General features: G+C 57.0%; 2 protein-coding genes across 3 annotated transcripts; one reads left to right on the forward strand and one right to left on the reverse strand.

Annotated features, from left to right (window-relative positions):
• The first annotated feature begins 4,709 nt into the window (after positions 1-4,709).
• CCDC157 (coiled-coil domain containing 157) lies at positions 4,710-12,466 on the forward strand. Its single transcript, XM_058656857.1, has 11 exons — positions 4,710-4,752; positions 5,644-5,902; positions 6,765-6,936; positions 7,251-7,896; positions 8,475-8,552; positions 8,845-9,035; positions 9,883-10,059; positions 10,155-10,323; positions 10,471-10,610; positions 11,986-12,053; positions 12,142-12,466. The coding sequence occupies exons 2-11, from the start codon at positions 5,655-5,657 to the stop codon at positions 12,395-12,397; spliced, it is 2,145 nt and encodes a 714-aa protein (XP_058512840.1). The 5' UTR covers positions 4,710-4,752; positions 5,644-5,654; the 3' UTR covers positions 12,398-12,466.
• A 1,355-nt stretch (positions 12,467-13,821) lies between these two features.
• RNF215 (ring finger protein 215) lies at positions 13,822-18,873 on the reverse strand. 2 transcript variants are annotated; one of them, XM_058656544.1, is made up of 9 exons: positions 18,520-18,873; positions 18,267-18,413; positions 17,937-18,008; positions 17,762-17,847; positions 17,468-17,624; positions 15,213-15,329; positions 14,971-15,114; positions 14,693-14,795; positions 13,822-14,601 (listed from the first exon to the last, which is right to left on the reverse strand). In XM_058656544.1, exons 1-9 carry the CDS (start codon positions 18,805-18,807, stop codon positions 14,579-14,581), a joined length of 1,137 nt encoding a protein of 378 aa, XP_058512527.1. In that variant the 5' UTR covers positions 18,808-18,873; the 3' UTR covers positions 13,822-14,578. The 2 variants fall into 2 exon arrangements, with proteins under 2 accessions (XP_058512527.1, XP_004592168.2); XM_004592111.2 differs by having other exon boundaries at positions 15,213-15,332.
• Between the last annotated feature and the right edge of the window lie 2,436 nt (positions 18,874-21,309).

Here is a 21,309-nt window from a genome sequence, read left to right on the forward strand (position 1 = left end):
GGTCCCGCCTCTCCGAGACGCTCTTTCCGCCCTCTCCGCGGGCGACGCCGTTACTATGGCAGCAGTCCAGGCGCCAGGGCTAGTACGGGGCGGTGTTTCGGGAAATCCTCTGAGTCGCCGGCGCTGTTTGGAGGGGCAGTCCCATGAGCCTGTCAGACACAGAGGCTAAGCTGCGACGCCGGAGACTGGTGAGAGGTTCTGCCCCACGCTCATGGAGGTCCTAGCATTCACCTCACGACCCGCCTGTCTCCTTGGCCTCTAACTTTGGGGGATCCCCGTTCCCCTAAGCCCGTTGCCTCAAATCCCCTCATTTCTAAGCCTACCTTCATTTCAGACCAAATTCCACTTCGCCTCTGATTCCCACCGGTCTCTTTGCCCCTCGAAAGCTTGCGTTGTCTGTAAGTTTGCCTCTTCCACCTAGGCTTACTTCCGCATCACACAGTTGTCCTAAGTCCTTGTTGTTACTAATGTGCTGGACATCGTTTAAACCTTCTGGTAACCATAGTAACCTACCTGTAACTGACCGTGCAGTATAGCATTGATGTTTCTGTTGAAGGAATCCAAGCCCAGGCTTCATATAACGTGTCTCCTCATGGCTATTATTTTATAATTTTTAAAAACATTTTTTTATTGGAAAAGCAGATTTACAGAGAGGAGAGACAGAAATATCTTCTTGGTTCACTCCCCAAATGGCTGCAATGGCTGGAGCTGAGCCGATACGAAGCCAGGAGCCAGGAGCTTCTTCTACATATCCCATGTGGTTGCAGGGTCCCAGGGACTTGGGCCATCCTCTACTGTTCTCCCAGGCCACAAACAAGGAGTTGGATGGGAAGTGGAGCAGCCAGGACATGAACCGACACCCATATGGGATGCGAGTGGACAGGTGGAGAATTAGCCTATTAAGCCATTGTTTCTGCCCCTTCTTGTGGATATTATTTCTTGCTTTTTCTTCACATGTCCCATCAGCATCCCACCCCACCCCCAAGACCCTGGAAATTGACAGTCTCAGGTCAGACACTGGCAACTGACAATCTGGTCTTTAAAGTTCAGGATGTGATTTCTTAGTGGACACTTTGGATCTCCATGGGTACACTGGTTGGAAGGTAGGCATAATCTCTACCCATGGGGGAAGGCATTCGTTAGGGGCTTGAAATCCTAAACAGGAGTGGAAGCAAAAAGGGAAAAAGAGGGTCAAGTTCATGGCTGCCCTGACTACAGGCAGTGCTTGCCTTTGGTGCCATCCCAAGTACACTGCAGGAGCGGAAACTTCGGGCTCAGGTTCTCCGGAATAAGCAAAACCTGTGTCAAGGGCTCCTCCACTCAACACGCACCTAGGCACTTCTCCAACCATCCTCCTATCTGCTCAACTTTAGTTTTCAGTGAAAAAAGACACAAAATAGATAACCTTGGGTATGCCTTGTGCTTTGACACTTGTGGCTGCTGAGCTGGTCCCCAAGGTGGTCCCAGATGGCAGTTGTAGCTGCTTGGAAGAGTTGGAGCTGAGCCGAAGCCTGGAACCAGAAACTCAGTGCAGTATCCCATGTTCCTGGCAACGCCCCAACTTTTTGAGGCATCACTTCCTGCCTCCAGGGTGTGCATTAACGAGAAGCTGGAATCGGGACTGGGGCTGATGTGGGATGCAGGCATCAAAGGGCACTGCAAACATTAGGCAGACACCTGTCCCTTTCCCCAAGTGACTTTTGAGCTTTGGAAATGGTACCTGGTCCGCAGTTAAGATGTGCTGTGTCAGACACTGTCTTTGAAACAACAACAGTGGAGGGGGTGTTGTGATGGCTCGATTAGTTAATTCTCCATCTGCAACTACGAACATTCCATTTAGGGACCTGTTTGTGTCCTGGCTGCTCCACTTTCCTGCTTATGGCCTGGGAAAGAAGCGGAGATGGCCCCAAATCCTGGGACCCTGCATCTGCATGAGGAAGCTACTGGCTTCCTGACTTTGGATTAGCTCAACTCTGGTCATTGTGGTCATTAGGAGAGAGAATCAATAAATAGATTTTTCTATCTCTCTTTCTCTCTGTAAATCTGCCTTCCTAATAAAAATGAATAAATCTTAAAAAAAAAGTGGAAAATGTAAAACAACAAAACTCCCTAATGATTTTATTAGGTGGTTTCATATTGAAATGATCATGTTTGGATAGAGTCAGGTAGCGGGCAGTGAGTACAGCCAAGGCTTGGGGTGCCTGCGTCCCTGCTGCTCTGTTTCCAATTCAGCTTCCTGCTAATACACCATTGGAGGCACTAGATGATGGCTCAAGTGCTTGGTCATCCACAGGGAAGCTTGGATGGATTTCTGAGCTCCTCACTTCAGCATGGCTCAGCCCTGGCCACTGCCAGCATTTGGAGAATAAACCAGTGAATGGAAGATATGTCTCTGTGGTTCTGCCTTTCAAGTAGATTTAAAAATAATCCTGCAAAAAAAATGGTTGCTCATGATCCTATTAAAAAGTGATAAGATTTTGGGTTTATTTATTTAAATAAATGTCATTAATTTACCTGTTTCTTTTTACTTTTTTCTAATTTTTAAAAAAGATTTATTTTTATTGGAAAGTGAGATATACGAGGCGAAGAGACAGAGAGGAAGATCTTCTGTCTGATAATTCACTCCCCAAGTGGCCACAATGGCCAGAGCTGAGCTGCGTGCAAAGCAAGGATTTTAGCCACTAGGCTACTGCACTGGGCCCCCTTTTTTACTCTTTTTTAATGTGGTGTAGGAGAGAGAACATGTTTTCTTCACCCATTGCCAGCCTCTTGGCTGAGGCCTCCTCTGTAATAGAGAAAAAACATGCACATTTGTGTCATAAACATTTCCTGTTACATTGGGGCCTCCAGAGACGAGGACCCAAAGAAGCAGGGTGAAATGTGTGCATGTGTTTAAAGATTTATTTTTACTGGAAAGATAGATTAACAGAGAAAAGCAGATAGAACAATTTTTTTTTCCATCTGCTGGTTTAATCCCCAAGTGGCTACAATGGCCACAGCTGAGATGATCCAAAGCCAGGAGCTTCTGTGGGTCTCTCACGTGGGTGCAGGGTCCCAAGGCTTTGAGCCATCTTGGACTGCTTTCCCAGGAAAAAGGAGTGGAAAGCAGGGAAGTGTAGTAGCCAGGACACGAACAGGCACCCATATGGGATCCCAGCACTTACAAGGTGAGGGTTTAGCCACTGAGCCGTCATGCCAGACCCAGAGTGTATTTTGGGGTGCCTGTGCAGGAGTATGACTGGGGACAAAAGAGTGTAATCTCATAGCAGTCAACCGGAGGGAACTCAGCAAAGGCCTGTCTGTTGTGACCTTCTTGGCGTCTTTGTAATATCCCTTCCCACCTGGGTGGGAGGCTGGACACCTGTCCCATGAGGGTCTCTGGGGAACAAGGAGCTTCCTGGGTGTCATGGTCTGTTTCAGCCAGGAACCACAAGAGGAAGAGGAGCTTCCCCTGCTTGCTTCTCCTTTTTTTTTTTTTTTAAGATTTATTCATTTTATTACAGTCAGATATACACAGAGGAGGAGAGACAGAGAGGAAGATCTTCCGTCCGATGATTCACTCCCCAAGTGAGCCGCAACGGGCTGATGCGCGCCGATCCGAAGCGGGGAACCAGGAACCTCTTCCAGGTCTCCCACGCGGGTGCAGGGTCCCAATGCATTGGGCCGTCCTCAACTGCCTTCCCAGGCCACAGCAGGGAGCTGGATGGGAAGTGGAGCTGCTGGGATTAGAACCGGCAGCCATATGGGATCCCGGGCCATTCAAGGCGAGGACTTTAGCTGCTAGGCCACGCCGCCGGGCCCTGCTTCTCCTTTTTATCCCAGTTCTCAAGGTGCCAGAGTCTGGGATAACATTTCCTGCACCCCATCAGGGCCTAGTAGAAAACCTCAAACCTCATACATGGCTTGAAGAGACCTTCATTTCTGGGTCCCGATTCTGTAGACACAGCCCGGGCTGGGCACGGAGCCGAGATCTCTGCCTTGGAGTCCCAGTCCCCGTCCCACGCATGACCGTGGACTAACACCCTGACCTTTTAGATACCCAGCTTCCTCTTCCATATACAGGAAATAGATCGACACAGGAGGTCCTCAAGTCAGACCCGGGCCTGAGTGACAGCACACCTTCTGTGCCCGAGTCCAAGGCGGGCTCCAACACCTGCCCTTTGCCTCACCCCATTCCTTCTTTCCCTATGGCCTGCCCCCTGCACCCCAACAGGCCCTGCCTGACCATGCACTCCATCTCTCACCCTCACCTGTTCCTAGGGACAGAAGGGCTGTTCAGGGCCAAGCCTGCACCAGAGACAAGAAGCCGAGCACACGGAATGAGCCCCCGACACTGAGTCCCAGAGGCCACTGCCAGCTCCACACACACAGACGGACACATTCAGTGGCTCCAGCTCCGTAGGCAGGTACCTGTGTGGAGGTGAGCGCAGGACCCAGGCTCTGTTAGACAGGAAGAGTCCAGTGTGTCCCTCGGCTGCTGCCTCTGGGTGCCTGTGAGCCTCCCAGCTCCAGCTGGCCCTCAGCCCAAGGAGGCCTGGCCACTTTGCAGACAGTCAAGACACGATCCGTGCTCTCATGGGAAGCTGGACTGTCAGCTGTAATAGTGCTTCATTGCAGTGGCGGTATGACTAAAGCACAGTAGAGTGAGCATCTGTAACAGGGCACCTCATCTAGTCTGGGTCTCCATAGGCGTTTCAGGATCCATCTCTCCTCCCCACCCCACCCCCTGCCCTGACCTCTACCAAAGTCAAAGTATGTTTTCAGTCACTCCCATTTGCTCACTCATTTGCCAATGAGCACGCACAATGGGCAGTCCCTGGCTGGCCACTCTGGGGCTCCCACAGTGGTGGCATCCATTGGAAGATCTTAGCAGAAAGTGGATCGGGGTGAGGCACTGGAAGCCCAGGCTCATGGTCCTCCATCCCAGCCTGGAGAGAGCTCAGGGAAGCCTTCCTGGAGTGGAGGGGAAGAGGAGGAGGAGTCAGCCAGGTGATGGGAATTAGATGGAAAGGGATGATTCAGATAGACAGATGAGTAAGGATGCAGAAATGGGTACCTGGGGCCCATGCGCTACGTGTTGTTCCTGCCTGAGGGCCGGAGGAGTGTAGGACACAGGCTGGAGAGAGGGAGTGTGTGTGGGGGAAAGACATGGCTGGGGGGGTGGTCTTTCTCTCTGGTACTCCAAGGAGCCCTGAGGGTTTGTGGCTTAGCATGACATGATCAGGCAGGATCTGGCCCAGATCTCTGGTGCAGGCATGCAGTCCTGGGGTACACCTGGAAGCCACTACAATGGTGTAGGCATGTGTGACAATGACCTGATGTGGTCCAGCATGCCACAGTTATGACTGTGTTTTGCATGGCTGTGCACCTGTCCCAAGGCTGACACATTCATGTTCAGAACTGCAGCCATCCAGCACCCAGCAGGGGCAGATCTTGAGAGTTGCCTATGAAGTAATGGGCTTGGCAGGTGTGGACATGCGATAAGGTGGGGGATGGGAAGGCTGGTAGGCCCACCCACGATCAGGTCCTGAAAGGCCCTGTCACCCAGGGCTGGGGCTCAGATGTCTCCCCAAGGCGGCCGGGGTAGAAGTTCAGCCTTAGGAACCAGGCAGCAGCTGCAGAGCTCCCATCTGCCAACCCCAGGAGCTGTGAGGATGGCACACCTGCTGGGCAGCCAGGCCTGCATGGATAGCCTGCGCAAGGACCTCACCGACCTGCAGGGTGCCATTGTGGATGTGTTCTCCCGTGCTGGGCCTGTGCGCTTCCCCTCTTGGAAGTTCCCTGACCGTGTGGCCTGTGACCTCGACATGGTGGCCCTGCTGGAACACTATGACCATGTGCCGGGGGACCCCGAGTTCACGCAACTATCCCATGCCGTGCTGCTGGAGCTGGTCATCGACAGGTAAGCAGTCCCTTCCAGCTACGGTAATGACATTGGTCCTTTGGCAGTCCTCCTCCAACTCCCTCCCCCCAATTACCTCTCTCTCTCAGGAGTCAGCTCAGCCACAGACCCTCCAAGCCATCTCACACTTCATTGACTCCTTCTGTGCTGTGCTGTACAATGCTGCCCTACCCTGTCCCCTCAGAGGTTGCTGGCTGTCCCAGACGGTCAATGTGTGGTACCCTAAGACTGACCACTGCCCTCAGAGTTTTCTGTGTGTCAAGGCCACCGTAACTGCTGCTCAGAATTTCTGTTGCCAGCTCTTTTTCTGGATACCTCACAGGCTACCCCATTCCTTCTGTGAGTGAATCACAGGCCAGATGCAGGATAATTTTTTCCCAAATCCTGGTACTGCTTGGAAGACTCCAGGAGATATCCCTGCAGCCTCACTTGTGCTGTCAGTGAAGCTCACATTCCCCAGCCTTCCACTTTTGGGGGAGTCTCAGCTTTGTGGTCTGCAAAGCAAAGGTTCTGGACTCCTTGATATTAGGGCAGATGCTCACCCAGAATGTTCCAGTTACACAAAATGCTGCCAAGGCAGCTAGCTCTCTGGTCCAATGGGGTAACAGCCAGGCAGAAGTGTGCCACCCAAGAGGCCCAGACGAAGCCCTTGAGCTGAGTGCAGGGGTCAAGGAGAGCTTCCCAGAAGAAGTGACTCCCAGCTTGTTTGGCATTGGCCCTGCTGGCTACATGTAACCTCATACTCTTCCCAAGTCCCCAATGCCCTGGGCTTGTTCCCCCAGAACCAGGAACTGCCACTTTTGTGAGACCTAAGGGCAGACAGACCCATGCCAATCCTGGCATTTCTGACATTCACCCACAGGCTCCTACTGCTGCTTCAGAGCTGCGCGAGCTACTTGGAGAACCTCAGCTCAGAGAAGATGATACCCCCGACTCGGGCCATGGGGCCTTGCATGTCCGTGGGGCTCACGGTTCAGCGTTTCTGGAACAGCCTGCTGAGGCTGGGCATGCTCTACCAGCAGACGGCCTCCCAGGTGCATGGGCCCTACCCTTAGACCCTTCCCCTCACCCCCTCGCCACCCGCAGCTAGGGTCACCCTGGCACCCTGCCAGCTTCCTTAGCAGCACTGCTGCCTGTTAGGGACCTGGCTTGGAGTAGGCAGCGGAGAGGAGACCTGGACTTGGAGCCAGTGGAGAAGATTTTCTCTTCCTCATGCTGGCATCAGGTAGCATCTGAGGATCCGAGCATTGAGACAAGGCTATCACAAAGCTTCCCCGGGGAGCTGGTCATCTCCACGTCCCTCACCTGATTCCTCTTATTTCTCTCCCCCACCACCCCCAAACCACAGAAAAGGACCAGCCAAGGGGAGACCCTCACCTCCAAGCCCACAGCCAAGGGTGAGCCAGCCAGGAGCCCTGAATATCTGCCTGTCAAGTTCAACAAGCTCCCCTGTCTGGTGCCAGGCTTGTCCCAGACCTGCCAAGAGCCAAAGAACATTTCTGGAAGCGACTCCCTACAACGTCCAGCCAGAACTTCTGAGAACATCAAGAGTGTCCATTCCCAGACCGTGGAGACGGCCCTGGTGCCCTGCGATGCATGCACCAGCGTCCAGGGCAGCCTGCGGGAGGTGGGCAAGGTGGTCATCAACCTGTGTCAGAGCCAGAACTTGCCCTCATCCTTGGGCCAGTTCCACCAGTTGGTGCAGGACAGCATCGGGCTGAGGCCGCTGCCGGCTGCCACCATGATCCACTGGGCCGCAGAGCAGAGCAAAGACCTGGCGCGCATCAGCAAGCATGTTGGGGCCCTCACCCAGCTCGTTGGGCCCCTGCGGGCGCAGCTGGAAGAAGCTGAGGGGCAGAAGGACATGCTGAGGAAGCGTGTGGCTGAGCTGGGAGAGGCACTGCGGCAGGACAAAAAGGAGCTTCAGCAGCAGGCAGAGGAGGCCGAGCGGCACCTGGCCACGTGGGAGTGCGACAAGACGCAGCTCCTCGCAGGTCTGTGCTCTCTACCATGGCCTTGGCCTGGGTGTGCCTGGAAGCAAGCTCCTGAGCCAGGGCGTCAAGGGCCAGGAGTTTGTGTGAAGGGAACCTGGGACTGGGGAGCAGGCGAGAGGCAGGGAGGGACAGCAACCAAGAGGGGTGTGTTCGTGCATCCAGCTAGGGGCACGGTGCGCAAGCAGCCAGAGTTCCATCCAGCCCAGGCGACAGGGTGGATGGCTTGTCCCATCAGAAAGGGAGGTATCTGGGATATTGATCCAGAGTTTGTTCCCTGGCACCTCCTGGCACTGGTAGGCAGCCAGTACCCACTGATGACATGAGGCTGAAGGATGTGGGTAAGTCACTTTAGCCACCACCCCCTATGGAGGACACTGGGGCCCAGAGAGATAGAGACACCAAGGCAGCTATCCAGGGAGAAGCTGGGTGCGAGGGAGGGGCCCATACCTTCCTGGCACCTCCCCGGAGCCCCTCCTGCAAGCTCAGCTGCGGGGGTGGGGCTGCCTCTGCTCTGCAGGGAGCCTGGGGGGGGCAGGTCAAGGGATGCTCTGAAGGGCCCCCTCTCTTGGCTGCCCTAGAGACAAGTGCCCTAAAGACGCAGGTGGCCACCCTGGAGAAGGAGCTAAAGCAGCAGCAGGAGTCCACACAGGCCGCGGGTAAGAAGTCCATCATGTGTCCCTGCCATGTCCTTCCTCTTCTATCCCCTGAGCCCACAGGGCATAGTATCAGGGAACTGCAGGAGAGCAGGCAATGATCTGAGCCGAGATTTCCCCTCCCACTCAGACAGCACCTTCTGTTTCCCAAACCCACCTAGGTAGTATGTTTAGTGGGGCACACTTGATGGCTGAGGACACAGGCCCAGAGATGGGGTGTGACCCTCCTGCTAAGGGGCTCACAACCAGGGCTCCCCTGCCCTATCCCTTCCCACACCCAGCCTCACTCCTGCAGAGGCCAAGGCCCAGCAGCTGCTGGGGGAAGGCGAACGCAGGGCTGCGGCCGAGAGACAGGTGCAGCAGCTGGAAGAGCAGGTGCGGCTGCTGGCAGGACGGCTGGATGGGGCCAGTCAGCAGATCCACTGGGCCAGCACAGAGCTGGACAAGGAGAAGGCCCGTGTCGACAGCATGGTCCGCCACCAGGAGGTGAGGCGAGCCCTGGTCTCCCTGGCCCCAGTCCCTCCTCCCACTCCTCAACACACACCCGTTTCAGTTTGGTTAACCTTTCCCGAGACTAGCTTCAGCCAACCTCTGGGAGGTGCCAGGGATGGGTGCCACCCAGTGAAGCTTCCTACACAACAAGGACAGGCAGATGGGTCATAGCTCTCCCGCCAGGTGTCTGAGAGGGCCACAGAAGTACTATTGGGGTCCTCCGAGGGGGGATCCCAGCTGCTAGGGGAATCCAGGGCTGCTGCTGCTGGGATGAGCCCTTGGAACTAGACAAATGCCTGGGGCTGCTGATGAGGTAGACGTCTCCACAGTCAGGCCTGGCCCTAGAGGGAAAGCCTTTCAGTCCTGAGCAGGCGCCTTTCTCAGTGCCTTGCATGGTCCTGGCCACCATATCTGGGTGTCTGCCGGGACCCGGACATTCCAGGCCGTAATGGTAGGAGGCAGAGACTTGGCTCCTGCCTGTTTTATGGATGCTCAGTGCAGCCATGGCTCCTCTTGCCTTACACTCAGTGAGTGTCGGGAAATACGGGCACTGGGGACCTGAGGAAGGGAAGCAAAGCCTAGTTCCCAGGCTCCCTCTATGTGGGCATGTCAGTGATTGGCCGACAGTCACCCAACTGCTTTCTAGGCCACAAATGGGGATCACGACCTCGACACCGTTGGGTGAGCACCCTGCAAGCTGGCTTTCTCCTGCACATGCATCTCCTCCCACTAAGCACAGCCATACCCAGCACAGATCATAGATGTCGCAGCCTCCTCTGTCCTGCATGACTGGGCCTGTTCCCATGGGGTTCCTGGCTCCCCACCTGTCCGTTCTGTGCAGTCCCTGCAGGCAAAACAGCGAACCCTGCTCCAGCAGCTGGACAGCCTGGACCAGGAGCGCGAGGAGCTGCGGGGCAGCCTGGAGGAGGCCGAGGCACAGCGAGCCCAGGCGGAGGTACAGCTACAGAGCCTGCAGAGCGACAGAGAGCAGTGGCAGTGCCAGCTCCAGGCCCAGCAGGTGCCGACGGGGGTGGGTGGGTGGGAGTAGAGCACGAGGAGGTGGGGTGGAGTCTGGGACATCCTCAGCTAGATGTGAGCCTTGCCCTGACCCAGGAGCTGCTGCAGAGCCTGCAGCAAGAGAAACTGGACCTAGAACAGACAGCCACAGACCTGCAGCTGACCATCTCGGAGCTGGAGCAGGAGCTTGGGGTGCTGAAGGAGAGGGAGCGGCTGCTGGTGGCCTTTCCAGACCTACACGGGCTGCTGGAGGCCCAGATCCAAAGTAGGAACCAGGGAATGGAACCAGAGGCATGCCAGTGGTGGGGGTTGAGTGGGGGTGGGGGTCCTCTGCCCTGGATCTACTCTCTGAGGTTCCTCCCCCACAGTCCACGGGGTCCAGGGTGGGTCCCCAGAGAGCACATCCTTGTAGGTTCTGGCAACGTCACCGATGACATGGAGAGACAGGTGCAGGCCAACGGCATCCGCATCCGAGTTCTGCAGGAGGAGAACCAGCGGCTCGAGTCGATGTTGTCCAAAATCCAGGAGGTGGCCCAGCAGGGCGGCCTCAAGGTGGGCAGGGGCTTGGGGGCTTCTGGGGACCTGGAGGAGGCCCCTGCCCAGCAGCGATAGTGACTTGGAAGCCTGTGAAGAACCCACATCATCTCAGGTGGCTTTAGGCCATATTTTTGCTTTCTTTTCTTTTCTCTTCTTTTTATTTTTTAAAAAAGATTTATTTTTATTGGAAAGGCAGATTTACAGGGAAAGGAGAGAAAGAGAGGGAAAGTTCTTCCATCTGCTGATTCACTCCCTAAATGGCCACAGTGGCCAGAGCTGAGCTGATCTGAAGCCAGGAAACAGGAGCTTCTTCCAAGTCTCCCTCACAGGTGCAGGGTCCCAAGGTGTTTGGCCATCTTCCACTGCTTTCCAAGCTACAAGCAGAGAGTTGGACGGGAACTGAAGCAGCTGGGGCATGAATGGGTACCCATATGGGATGCTGGCACTTGGAAGTGGAGGATTAGCCACTTGGGCTAAGCCCCATGCTTTTTACTTAAATATATATTTCTTTATATTTTAAAGATTTATTTGAAAGGCAGGGGTACAGAGAGAAAGAAGGGAAGGAGGGAGAGAGACAAAGAGGGAGAATATCTCCAGTCCGTTGGTTCATCTTTCAAATGACTGTACCAGCCAGGGATGGGCCAGACTGAAGCCAGAAGCTGGGAACTCCGTGCTATTCTCTGACTGCCCTCCCATGTGCGTTAGCAGGGAGCTGGATTGAAAGCGGAGCAGCTAGGACTTGAAGAGGCACTTGGTATGGGTTGCCAGCATTGCAAGTGGCGGCTTTCCCAGCTTTGCCACCATGTTGGCTCCTAAGGCCACAGTTTTGTGAAGCCTGTTTCACATTTCAAGAGGCTGTAAGTGGGACCAGTGTGAGGTGATACAGTAAGTTAAGCTGCTGCCTGCCACACTGCATCCCACAAGAGCACTCACTAGTTTGAGTCCTGGCTGCTCTGCTTCCGACCCAGCTCTCTGCTAATGTATCTGGGAAAGCAGTGGAAGATAACCCAAGTGCTCGTGGGCCCTGCCAGTCTGCAGGGGAGACTCAACTGGAGTTTCTAGCTCCTGGCTTTAGCTTGGACCAGCCTTGGCTACTAAAGTCATTTAGGGAGTGAACTAGCTGATGGGAAGATCTCACTTTCTCTCGGCCTTTCAAATAAGTACATCTTAAAAAGAAGAAAAAAAGTGTGAGGATGCTCCAGATCATGGCTATTCCATCTCCAGACATCCCCCTTTTCCCACTGTGGTTTCAAGTGCGATTAAGAGCCGTGGTGGGAAGCAGCCTTCCCAGTTACCACCTCGGCTCTGCCCATCCAGGGCTGCGACACTCCCTCTGTTACAGTGGGGATTGGACCCCCTGAGCCCTCCTGACCTTGGCTTTGTCTTGCAGCTGATCCCGCAGGACCAGCTGCAAACCCCTCCAGGCAAGGGCACCCAGAGCCCGAGAGCATCCCCAGGGTGAGTGAGGCACTGCGGGAAGTGGGCAGCCTGGTGGAGTGGCGGCTGCCCTGGCTCAGAGCATCCTGGGATCTGCTTCCCCACTCAGGCCCCTGGGCAGGCGGCACCTTCCTGGCAGTAGGGTGGGCAGCGCAAGCAGGACCCTACCATGCCAGGCCCGAGTGTCCCCACCGCGGCAACCCAGCAGCCAGCCCAGCAAGTCCTCCCTGGAAGATGGGACCCACTTGGCAATCTGCACCAGGAACCCCATCCGGGCCTTGGTCAGGCTGAGGAGGAAACTCTCACCAAGCCAAGGCCAGGTCGGCTCTTCTTACCCAGGAACAACCCAGGAACGACCCATGTAACCTGCAGCAGCAGGGGTGGAGGCTGGGGGCAGGGGCTGGCAACACCCCCTGCTCCTCCCGCAAGGTAATAAAAACTCCAGCCACTTCCCTTTGTGACCTTGGCCTCACACTGCAGCTGAGCCTGGGTTGAGCTCTTCCCCATCCTGTCCTGGGCAGGAGCTGGTGCAGCTCAGCGGCCATGGGGGAGCTTCCTGTGTCCCTCCCGCCAGAGCTAATGGGAGAAGAGAGCCCGAGGAGGACAGCAAGAAGCTTCTAGCAGCTGGCCAGGGGAAGGGCATGCTGCACCCCTCTAGTCAAGTACCTAGAGGTGAAGAGGTGACGCGAGGCACCAACTAAGAGGAGGGCTAAAGCAAGGGTGTGCAGGGGGCAGGGCCAGTCCTCCAGGCATCCCAGGCAGGCAGAGGGCAGTGAGGGCCATGCATCCGGGGCACAGGGGACACTCAGGGCCCAAGAACATCAGGACTCTTCACCGAGGAACACCACTGATGGAGGACCAAGCCTTGCCCACCCAGCTGGATTGCCAGACCTGGCCAGTCCTAGATTTACCAGACCACTCACCTTATAGCCCAGGGTGCCCTATGACCAGGTGCTGGTAGCACCAGCCATGCCTGACATGTGGCATCCCAGTGTTCCTCCAGGAGCTACCACCTGCTACGGGCCACTGCAGGACAGGCGGGAACATGGCTGGGCACACAGGGCGGATGAGGCCTTCAGGGAGTGTGGTACAGCAGACACGCAAGGGTCACAGGGCTGTGCAGTGCTGAGCCAGCATGGCAGGTGCTACTTGGCACCCCTTACTGCTATGGTGCCTTGCAGGCTGTGATCCTCTCCGGTGGTTCTGGGGGAAGACTCATTCCAAAGTTCAGTGTTCGGTGCTCATGACTGTAGGCCCCGAGTTCCTATTTCTGCCTTTAAGCCAGGAGCAGAGAATTCTCCCCACACTGATTCCCCACTGCTTACAGATCAGCTGTGCTGCGTCACACGGCCCAGTGATAGGAAGATGCCTCAGTCTGTGTTCTGGAGATAGTACATGGTGTGTGCACAGCAGTGTGGCTGAGAGGGTCTTGGGGGGGGGCAATCTTAGAGTCCCAGCTACCCAAGGCAGTGGAACACTCCAAGGTTATTTCCTCCTTTTCATTTTTTAAAATTTTAAGGTATATCTGAAAGGCAGAGCAATAGGGATAGTAGGGCTGGGCCAGGCTAAAGCCAGAAGCCTGTGTCTCCCACATGGGCACAGGGACCCCCGGGACTTGGGCCATCTTCCATTGCTTTCCCAGGCACATTAGCAGGGAGCTGGATGGGAAGTGGAGTTAGCAGAGACTCGATCTGGCACTCTGACGTGAGATGCCAGTGGTGTTCCAAGCTGTGAAATAATCCAGTGCTGGCCCCTTTTTAAATATCAAAGTATCCACACAAACTTCACATCTTATGTTAAAATATATTTATTTTACTATTAAACCTTTCCTTCCCCAACTCTTAAAAAAAAAAAAAAAGGATGCCCCTGGAAGACACACCACATGTATCCTGTGGCTTCAAGTATCCTGGACAATTGACTCATGGCACCAACCTAGGTTTAGGACCAGATGCTGCCCAAGGCCTCTGGTCCTAGCCTGGCATGAGAAGGAGGCCCAGAGTGTGGCTCCCAGGGCCCCATGGCCAAAGGGAACTGGGGGGGAAACTCTGGGTTTAACATCACAGCCTTGACCGAGATGCATCCTGGAAGACAGTCCAGACAGTGCTGCCCTCCAACCCTACTCCCACCCATCTCCCCCTCCCCCAATAAATAAACCCCCAGGTCACGGGGAGCTCCCAGAGTCCCCCCAACCCCCACAATAGCAGCACTGGCCCCCACAGCTTCCTGGAAGCTGCCTGCGGCGGTGGGGGCAGACACAGGTGCACATCTCAGGGGTACAGAGAAGGGCCTCAATGCAACTCCCCACCTTGCCCGGCAGGTCCTGGCCCTGTGTCCTCAGCCTGGGACTGCAGGCTCTTCATTCCCAGTGTGCACGTGGGTGGGCCACCTGGCCCCGTAGTGGAACAGCACCCTTATCCTTTCCAGCCATCCACACAGGGCTTGCTGTCCCATCCATCTGCCATCTTGTTCTAGGAGCCCAGGCTGAAGGCCGGGGCATGCAGGTGAGGGGGTTCCATCCCCACGTGCAGAGTCCCTGCCCGGGACGGCTAATCATCTGGGTAGCGGTTTCCTGCCAGGAGGAGAAAAAGTAACAGGGAGAGAAGCATGGGCGTGGGGTGGGAGGGAGATGGGCTCAGCCCAAGCCCCATCCCGGTGCTTACCCAGGACATTGAACTTGCACAGCGGGCAGGTCTGCTGGAGCAACAGCCAGGGGTCTACACAGTCCCGGTGGAATTCATGCTTGCAAGGCAACACCCTCAGCCACTACAGGGCACGGAAGAAGGACAGAGCCCTCAGGCCACAGGACCTGGGCAGGGGGAAGTGAAACCTTGTGAGGCCTGCTCCCCCCACCCCCATCCTGCTCTCTGTAGCTCTGGTGGGGAGCTGTGGCAAGCAGGTGCTGAGGTCTCTCGGGAGTCGGGCAGCCTAGGTCACGCACCTGCTTGTTGCAGAAGTAGTCCAGGCACACAGCGCAGGTGTCGGGGCCCGGCCCTGGTAGGCCCTGCGCTGCCCTACCCAGACGGCAGCGCCGCGTCTTGAGGGATGCCAGCCGCCGCACCACACGCCGCTGGAACAGGTCCACCTGTGGGGCAGAGAATAGAGACATGGTTCCCCATCACCAATCACCATCCACCCACCCCAACCCCAAGGCCCTAGGGCTCCTTCAGGGCTGGTTCCCACCTGGCCTCCGGGCTCTGGCTGGCTCTGCCGCGAAGCCTGCCGCTGGGCCTGCACCACAAGGCCCGTGCAAAGGAGCATGGCCACCAGCAGGATGGCGTTCCACAGCTGCTGCAGGGGCTTCTGGGGGAGGGCGAAGAGGCAGAGGTCAAGGGCTACGGGGCTGCTCCCAGCCCTCAGGAGCAGGTGGGAGAGTGCTGGGGACCTCAGTGCTGCTGCAGTCAGTGCCAGTATCACACCTGTCCCTGGGTTTACCTTCTCCTGAGCAGCCCACCTGCCATTTGGCCCCTTGGAATCTGGAGGCCTCAGACTCCCCACCTGCATATCCACACCTTCTGCTCCTACCCAGGCCCTGCCCCACCCACCCAGCCAGCCACCTACCTACCTGGGCCACAGAGTTCACACAACCTGTGTGTGTGTGTGTGTGTGTGTGTGTGTGTCTTCTCCATTCCATAGTCTCTGCTGTTCCAGCCTCACCTGCCCATTTCCCACTCAGCACAGCCAGAGGGCACTCAGCACAGCCAGAGGGCACTCAGCACAGCCAGAGGGCACTCTCTTGCCTGACACCCCTCCCTGGGGCTTCCCCGGCCTTGTCCCACAGTCTGCCTCTTCTCAGGGTCCCATGCTCCTGGTCCCCATCCCCTCTGTGTTTGCTCCCTGTCTAATGCCTGTAGACACCCCTTCCTTCAGAGGCTCCTCCAGCTCCCTTGCCCCTGTAGTCACCCCAGACTTTCCCTGCAGCTCATGGTGGCCAGGAGGGGACCATGCCTGAAACCCCAGTGCCCTGCATGGTCTCCACACAGTGAATGAGTCTGATGAGGAGAACCCAGGAGGACACCTAAAAACCTCAGGGTTCCCACAAACACCCCGCCAACCTTGACTCAGCTCCCACCCATGTGCTGTGGCTGCCAGGCAGCAGGCCCAGGAAGTGATGTGGCACAGCAAGCAAAACCCACAGCATCCCCACACCAGCACACAAGCTCACATGGATGTGCTGTGACACACTTGTTCAGCCCCCTCCTGCCCTCTGCCATCCCATCCCATCCTTCCCCAACCAGTGCCCAAGTTCAACTCTGATGAGGAGATGCTAGAGCTGCCCTGTGCTAGTGACCCGGTCCTGCTGAACCAGTCCTCACCGAGCCATGACAGAGTGAGGTCTCCCAGGGGCAGGGTTGGCCAGTAGCTTAGTGCTTGGGAGCACCAGCAAACATGGGGTTTGTGTGGTGGGGGGGACACAGGGGAGAAAAGTTGGGGGAGTGGGAGTTTGGCTTGCCTGGAGGTATCTTAGGAAGGCCCAGGTGAGACAGGAGGTTAGCGTAGGGTTTCCCACCAAGCAAAAAACATGTGGCCCATCAGACGTCCCTGATACAGACACCATAGCCCTGGATCCCCAGAGCTTACACGGATGGTGACCAGGCCCTGGGCTGAGGGCTGAGTCCTGGGTCAGCGGCACAACCAAGCTGATCCACAGACTAAGTACGTTACTGCTTCCAATCACTCTAGTTCATCTCCTTCCTCGAGCACCTCCTCTGGGTCTCCTGCAATGTTCCCACTCTGTCCAGGGGTGCAGGTGGCTCCCCTGAGGTGGGTAATGAGCATCCCATCCCTGTTCACAAAGATCATGAAGCAGGAGGCTCAAACTCTCAGCCTAACACCACGGGGCTCAAGATCCAGAACCAAGATTTGAACCAGAGTCTGCCTGCCACGTAGCTTGACCTGTGTGCCCAATATTAGCTGGCACCTGCTGGAGGGTACACACCAGAAAAACTGGCCTATCCCCTGCTCCACACTGAGGGGAGGCTGGAGAGAGAAGGCCCCTGCACCCCGGATGCCTAGCTTCGGGAAAACCATACACCCAGCAGCCCTGGTCACCAAGGACCCTACTCCTGAGGGGCCCAGTCAAGCCTGGCTGGGACAGAGTGCAACTTGAGACAAAGAAAAGGGAGGATGAGTGGAAAACACAAAAAATTTAAACAGGGTCTGCCTGTGCTACATGAGACCAGTAAGCATCACAGCATGGCCAGACATAGGGAAATGACCGACCAGGAGAAGCGAGTGATGGACAGCCAGGTTGAGGAGTGGGGGGCTTCTGCAGGCAGGGAGAAATCAGAAGCCCACCAGACGGGAGAAGGACTTGCCGAAAAGCAGCTGGTGCTGCACCGAGCATCCTCCTGTGTCCTGACACTCAACATTCACACCAGCCATGCCAGACAAGGCATGCATGCCACCTCCCCCGCCACCAGCACCAGCGCGCCCACCTGCTCCTGGGCGCGGCTGCCTCCTAGACACACCAGGTCTTGCCATCCTCCGTAGCCATCCTTGGACAGGCCACAGGTGGTCCACAGTGTCAGCTTCCACTCGAGGTTGGCAGACAGGGACTCTCCGCTGGTGATTTTAGCTGTGGCCTGGACCCTCCTTGGAGTGGAAGTCACAGAGCAGGGCGTGGGCCTGGTGGTCCTCTCATTTGTGTTCCCACCCCAGGAGCTGGGAGTCCACAGGGAGCACACAGGCTCCCCAGGCTAGCCTGGGGGGACAACCCCTCCCCCACTCACTGTAGCAGAGCTTCCAATAGCTTGGTGACATTGGATGAGTAATGCAGCACAATGACCGGCCTGAGCAGGAGCTGGGACATATCTAGCTGCAGGAGGGAGAGCTTGGAGGTCAGCAGCCTCCCCCTCTCGGGCCGCCCCGGCCCCGCTCCCCAGGCCTGGCAGTGTGGCTGCTTACCTCTCGCACCACGTTGTGGTTTAGGATGAGGAGTAGCAGGGCAGAAGCTCCCAGAAAGAGGGCCCGTTGCATCTGCGGGATGGACGGTGGGAAGCTGGCACACTCCTGGCCCACACACCCCACTCACAGCCCGAGTGGAGCTCCTCCAAAGAGCTCCTTCCTTGAGGTTAGGGGGAGCAATTCTTCCTGCTGCCTCCTCCCCCGGCTCTCCAAGACACAGGTACGGTCACCCAGGTCTGGTCCAGCTCTCTCTGTCCCCGACACCCCACTCCATCTGGAGCCCTCCCACCCATTCAGGCTCCAGCTCCCCTCCCTGTCCCACCCTTGCACCTGCTGGATCAGGGCCTTGGGGTAGGCCCGCGGGTCACTGCTGCCTTGATTCTCCTGGTGGAACTGGGCCGCCTGCTCCTTGCCCACGTAGGCCACGGCAATCCAGTCCTCCGCCGGCACGTTCTGCTCAGCCTCCACTGTGTCCATCTGGATGGCCCAGGGCGACGGGCAGGAAAAAGGGAGTCAGGCCGGGCATGCAGAATGCACGGCTCAGGGTCCGGGCACGAGTCTGGGCAGTGGCCCGGGCGCTCACCAGCAGCAGGCGGCCCCCGAGCTGGGCTGCCGGGTCGGCTTCGGGGCCGAGCGTGACGCCCTCCAGGACCAGCGCGTCCTGCAGCGGCAGCCTCACGTCCACCCGCACGGCCCGAGCCACCGCCCGCCCCGCCGCGGCCGCGGGGTCACTGCCGTCCGCCGCTGCCCCGGGCCCCGCCAGGCCCAGCCACAGCGGCAGCAGCGGCAGCAGCAGCAGCAGCGGCGACGGCGGAGGAGGCGGGGGCGGCGGGGGCGCCGACCTGAGCGCGGGGCGCGCGGCGGGGCCCATGGCTGCACCTCGGCGGCGGCGCAGGCGGGACCGGGAGCAGCGGGAGTGACTCCAGGGGATCCGGGACCCGGGAGGAAGCGGGGGGGGGGGGGGGGGGACAAGAGAGGAACCGAGGGCGGACGGGGCGGGGCGACGAGAGGGGCGAGGCCGAAACAGGGCGGGGCGGGGCTACGAGGCTACTGGAGGGGAGGGGCTGAGCCGCGAGCGGGCGGGAAGGGGCCGAAGCGACGGGAGGGGTGGGGCCGAGACAGGACCGGGCGGGGCGGGGTGACGGGAGGGGCGGGGCCGAGGCTGGAGGTGGAGGGGCGGGACTGAGGAGACGGGGGCGGGGCAAGGGGCGGGGCTGAGTTTGAGCGAATGGAAAGGCGGGGCTGAGCGGGCGGGGAGGGGCCGAGCGACGAGAGGGGCGGGACCGAGGCAGGACGTGGGGGGGCGGGACTGAGGCAGAGAAGGCGGGGCGACGGGAGGGCGGGGGCAAGGGGCGGAACTGGGTCTGAACGGAGTGGGCGGGGCGGAGGGATGGGCGGGCCAAGCAGCTCCCGTGTGCAGGAGCGGGACGCGAGCGCCTCCTGGTGGCCGCAGAGACTTCAGGCGCAGGTGTGCCAGGAAGCAGGGAGAGCCCAGCCGGCCGGGCTGCAGGCGGAATCCGAGCTAGGAATTCAAAGAGGCCGACAGGACATGTGCCTGGTTCCAGGCCTCCTTGGCTTCTAGAGAAGTAGCAGGGGATGGCTCAAGTGGCTGGGCCCTGCCACTCGCTTGGGAGACCAGTTGGAGTTACAGCCTCTTGGCTTTAGGGGACGAAGGGGTGACTGAGCCAGTGGATGAAAGATCTGTCCCTCTCTGTGTAACTCCTTCAAATACATAAGTAAATAAACCTTTTCTTAAAAAGTTAAGAAAGTCTCATCAATAATATAAGAAAGATGCTCTCATTAATCATTGGGGAAAGATAAATTGAAATCTTATGCAAGATGAACTGGTAAAAATCCATCATGCCCAGTACTGGGGATGTGAAATACCACAATCGACATGCTGCTGAGGGTACCAAGATTGGACAGCCACGCTGGAAAACTTACTTCTTCCCTCATTTTCAGATAACAAGCCGTGCATCCTAAAGTCGTCCTCTCTCGGGAAGATACTGTAGCACCGTAGGTCTTGACTAGATAGCGTGAGCCTCACCTAAGGGTCTTGTAGGGGTCGGCATTGTGGTGTAGCCAGTGAAGCCACTGCCTGCAATGCCCGCCTCCCACAGGGGAGCACTGGTTTGAGTCCTGGCTGCTCTGCCTCCGATCCAGCTCCCTGCTAACGCTCCTTGGAAAGCAGTGAAAAGCGGCCCAAGTGCCTGGGCCGCTACCACCCACATGGGAGACCTGGAAGTTCCAAGCCCATGCACGGGTGTGGGCCACCCATGGTGGCTGTGGGGGGTGGGGTGAACCAATGGATGGAAATTCTCTCTCTCTCTCTAACATTGACTTTCAAAGAAATATTTAAGAAAAAAAGTACTGGCATCCACTGCTGCTCTAAATCAATGGAATCTTTATCCCTGGAACTCAGGTCATGTTGCAGTGAGTAATGAAAAGCTTGGGGCTGGCATGTAGTGGGTGAAGCCACCACTTGTGATGCTGGCATTCCATATGGGTGCCGCTTCGAGTCCCGGCTGCTCCACTTCTGATCCAGCTCCCTGCTAATGTGCCTGGGAAAGCAGTGGAGGATGGTTCAAGCGCTTTGGATCAGCCTGACTCTGGCTATTGCAGATACTTTTTTTTAAACATTTTTTTTAATAATAGATTATATATTTTTGATGATGTTTACATAACTGAGAAGGATGTGGACCACTGTTAGGGTGGGGAGGACTGAGGCATGGGGGGAAAGTGGGTGAGACAATTGCTTCCAGTTTTTTTTTTTCTTCTTCCTGTATGTGAGGGAAGGGGGAAAGAAAAGGGGCAAGTGTCGCTGCAGCAACCTAACCGCATCAGCACCTGGGGGCGGGGGACGGCCACCCGATGTCATCCCAGGGTCTCTGGTGTGGAACATGTTCCGAGGGTTCTGCCTAAGAGGATTCGATAGTTCTGAGCTGTTGGTTTCATTGCTCCAAGGTGGAGGAAATCCTTCCAAGATCCGTTAGCTGACACAGGCCACCCTAGTATGTCCGCTTGTCCAGAATAGGGCCTGGCACTGTGACTCAATGGCTAACCTTCACCTTGCAAGCACTGGAACCTCATATGAGAGCTGGTTTGTGTCCCGGCTGCTTCACTTCCCATCCAGCTCCCTGCTTGTGGCCTGGGAAAGCAGTCGAGGACGGCCCAAAACCTTGGGACCCTGCACGGACACAGGAGACCCAGAAGAGGCTCCTGGCTCCTGGCTTTGGATCAGCTCAGCTCCGGCCATTGAGGTCAGTTAGGGAGTGAATCATCTCTGTCTCTCCTCCTCTCTGTATATTTGACTTTGCAATAAAAATATATGTTTTTAAGAAAACCATAATAGCCAAAAGGTAGAAACCATCCC

The sequence above is a fragment of the Ochotona princeps genome, chromosome 29, assembly GCF_030435755.1.
Source record: "Ochotona princeps isolate mOchPri1 chromosome 29, mOchPri1.hap1, whole genome shotgun sequence".
Taxonomy (NCBI): Eukaryota; Metazoa; Chordata; class Mammalia; order Lagomorpha; family Ochotonidae; genus Ochotona; species Ochotona princeps.

Coding starts and splice junctions, on each gene's coding strand:
- CCDC157 (XM_058656857.1), top strand. CDS start 5,655: ATGGCACACCTGCTGGGCAGCCAGGCCTGCATGGATAGCCTGCGCAAG. Junction 10,324..10,470: donor GCTGGAGGCCCAGATCCAAA/GTAGGAACCAGG, acceptor ACATCCTTGTAG/GTTCTGGCAACGTCACCGAT. Junction 12,054..12,141: donor AGCCCGAGAGCATCCCCAGG/GTGAGTGAGGCA, acceptor TTCCCCACTCAG/GCCCCTGGGCAGGCGGCACC.
- RNF215 (XM_004592111.2), bottom strand. CDS start 18,807: ATGGGCCCCGCCGCGCGCCCCGCGCTCAGGTCGGCGCCCCCGCCGCCC. Junction 15,333..17,467: donor GCAGCCGCGCCCAGGAGCAG/GTGGGCGCGCTG, acceptor GCCCTCCCCCAG/AAGCCCCTGCAGCAGCTGTG. Junction 14,602..14,692: donor GTGCAAGTTCAATGTCCTGG/GTAAGCACCGGG, acceptor TCCTCCTGGCAG/GAAACCGCTACCCAGATGAT.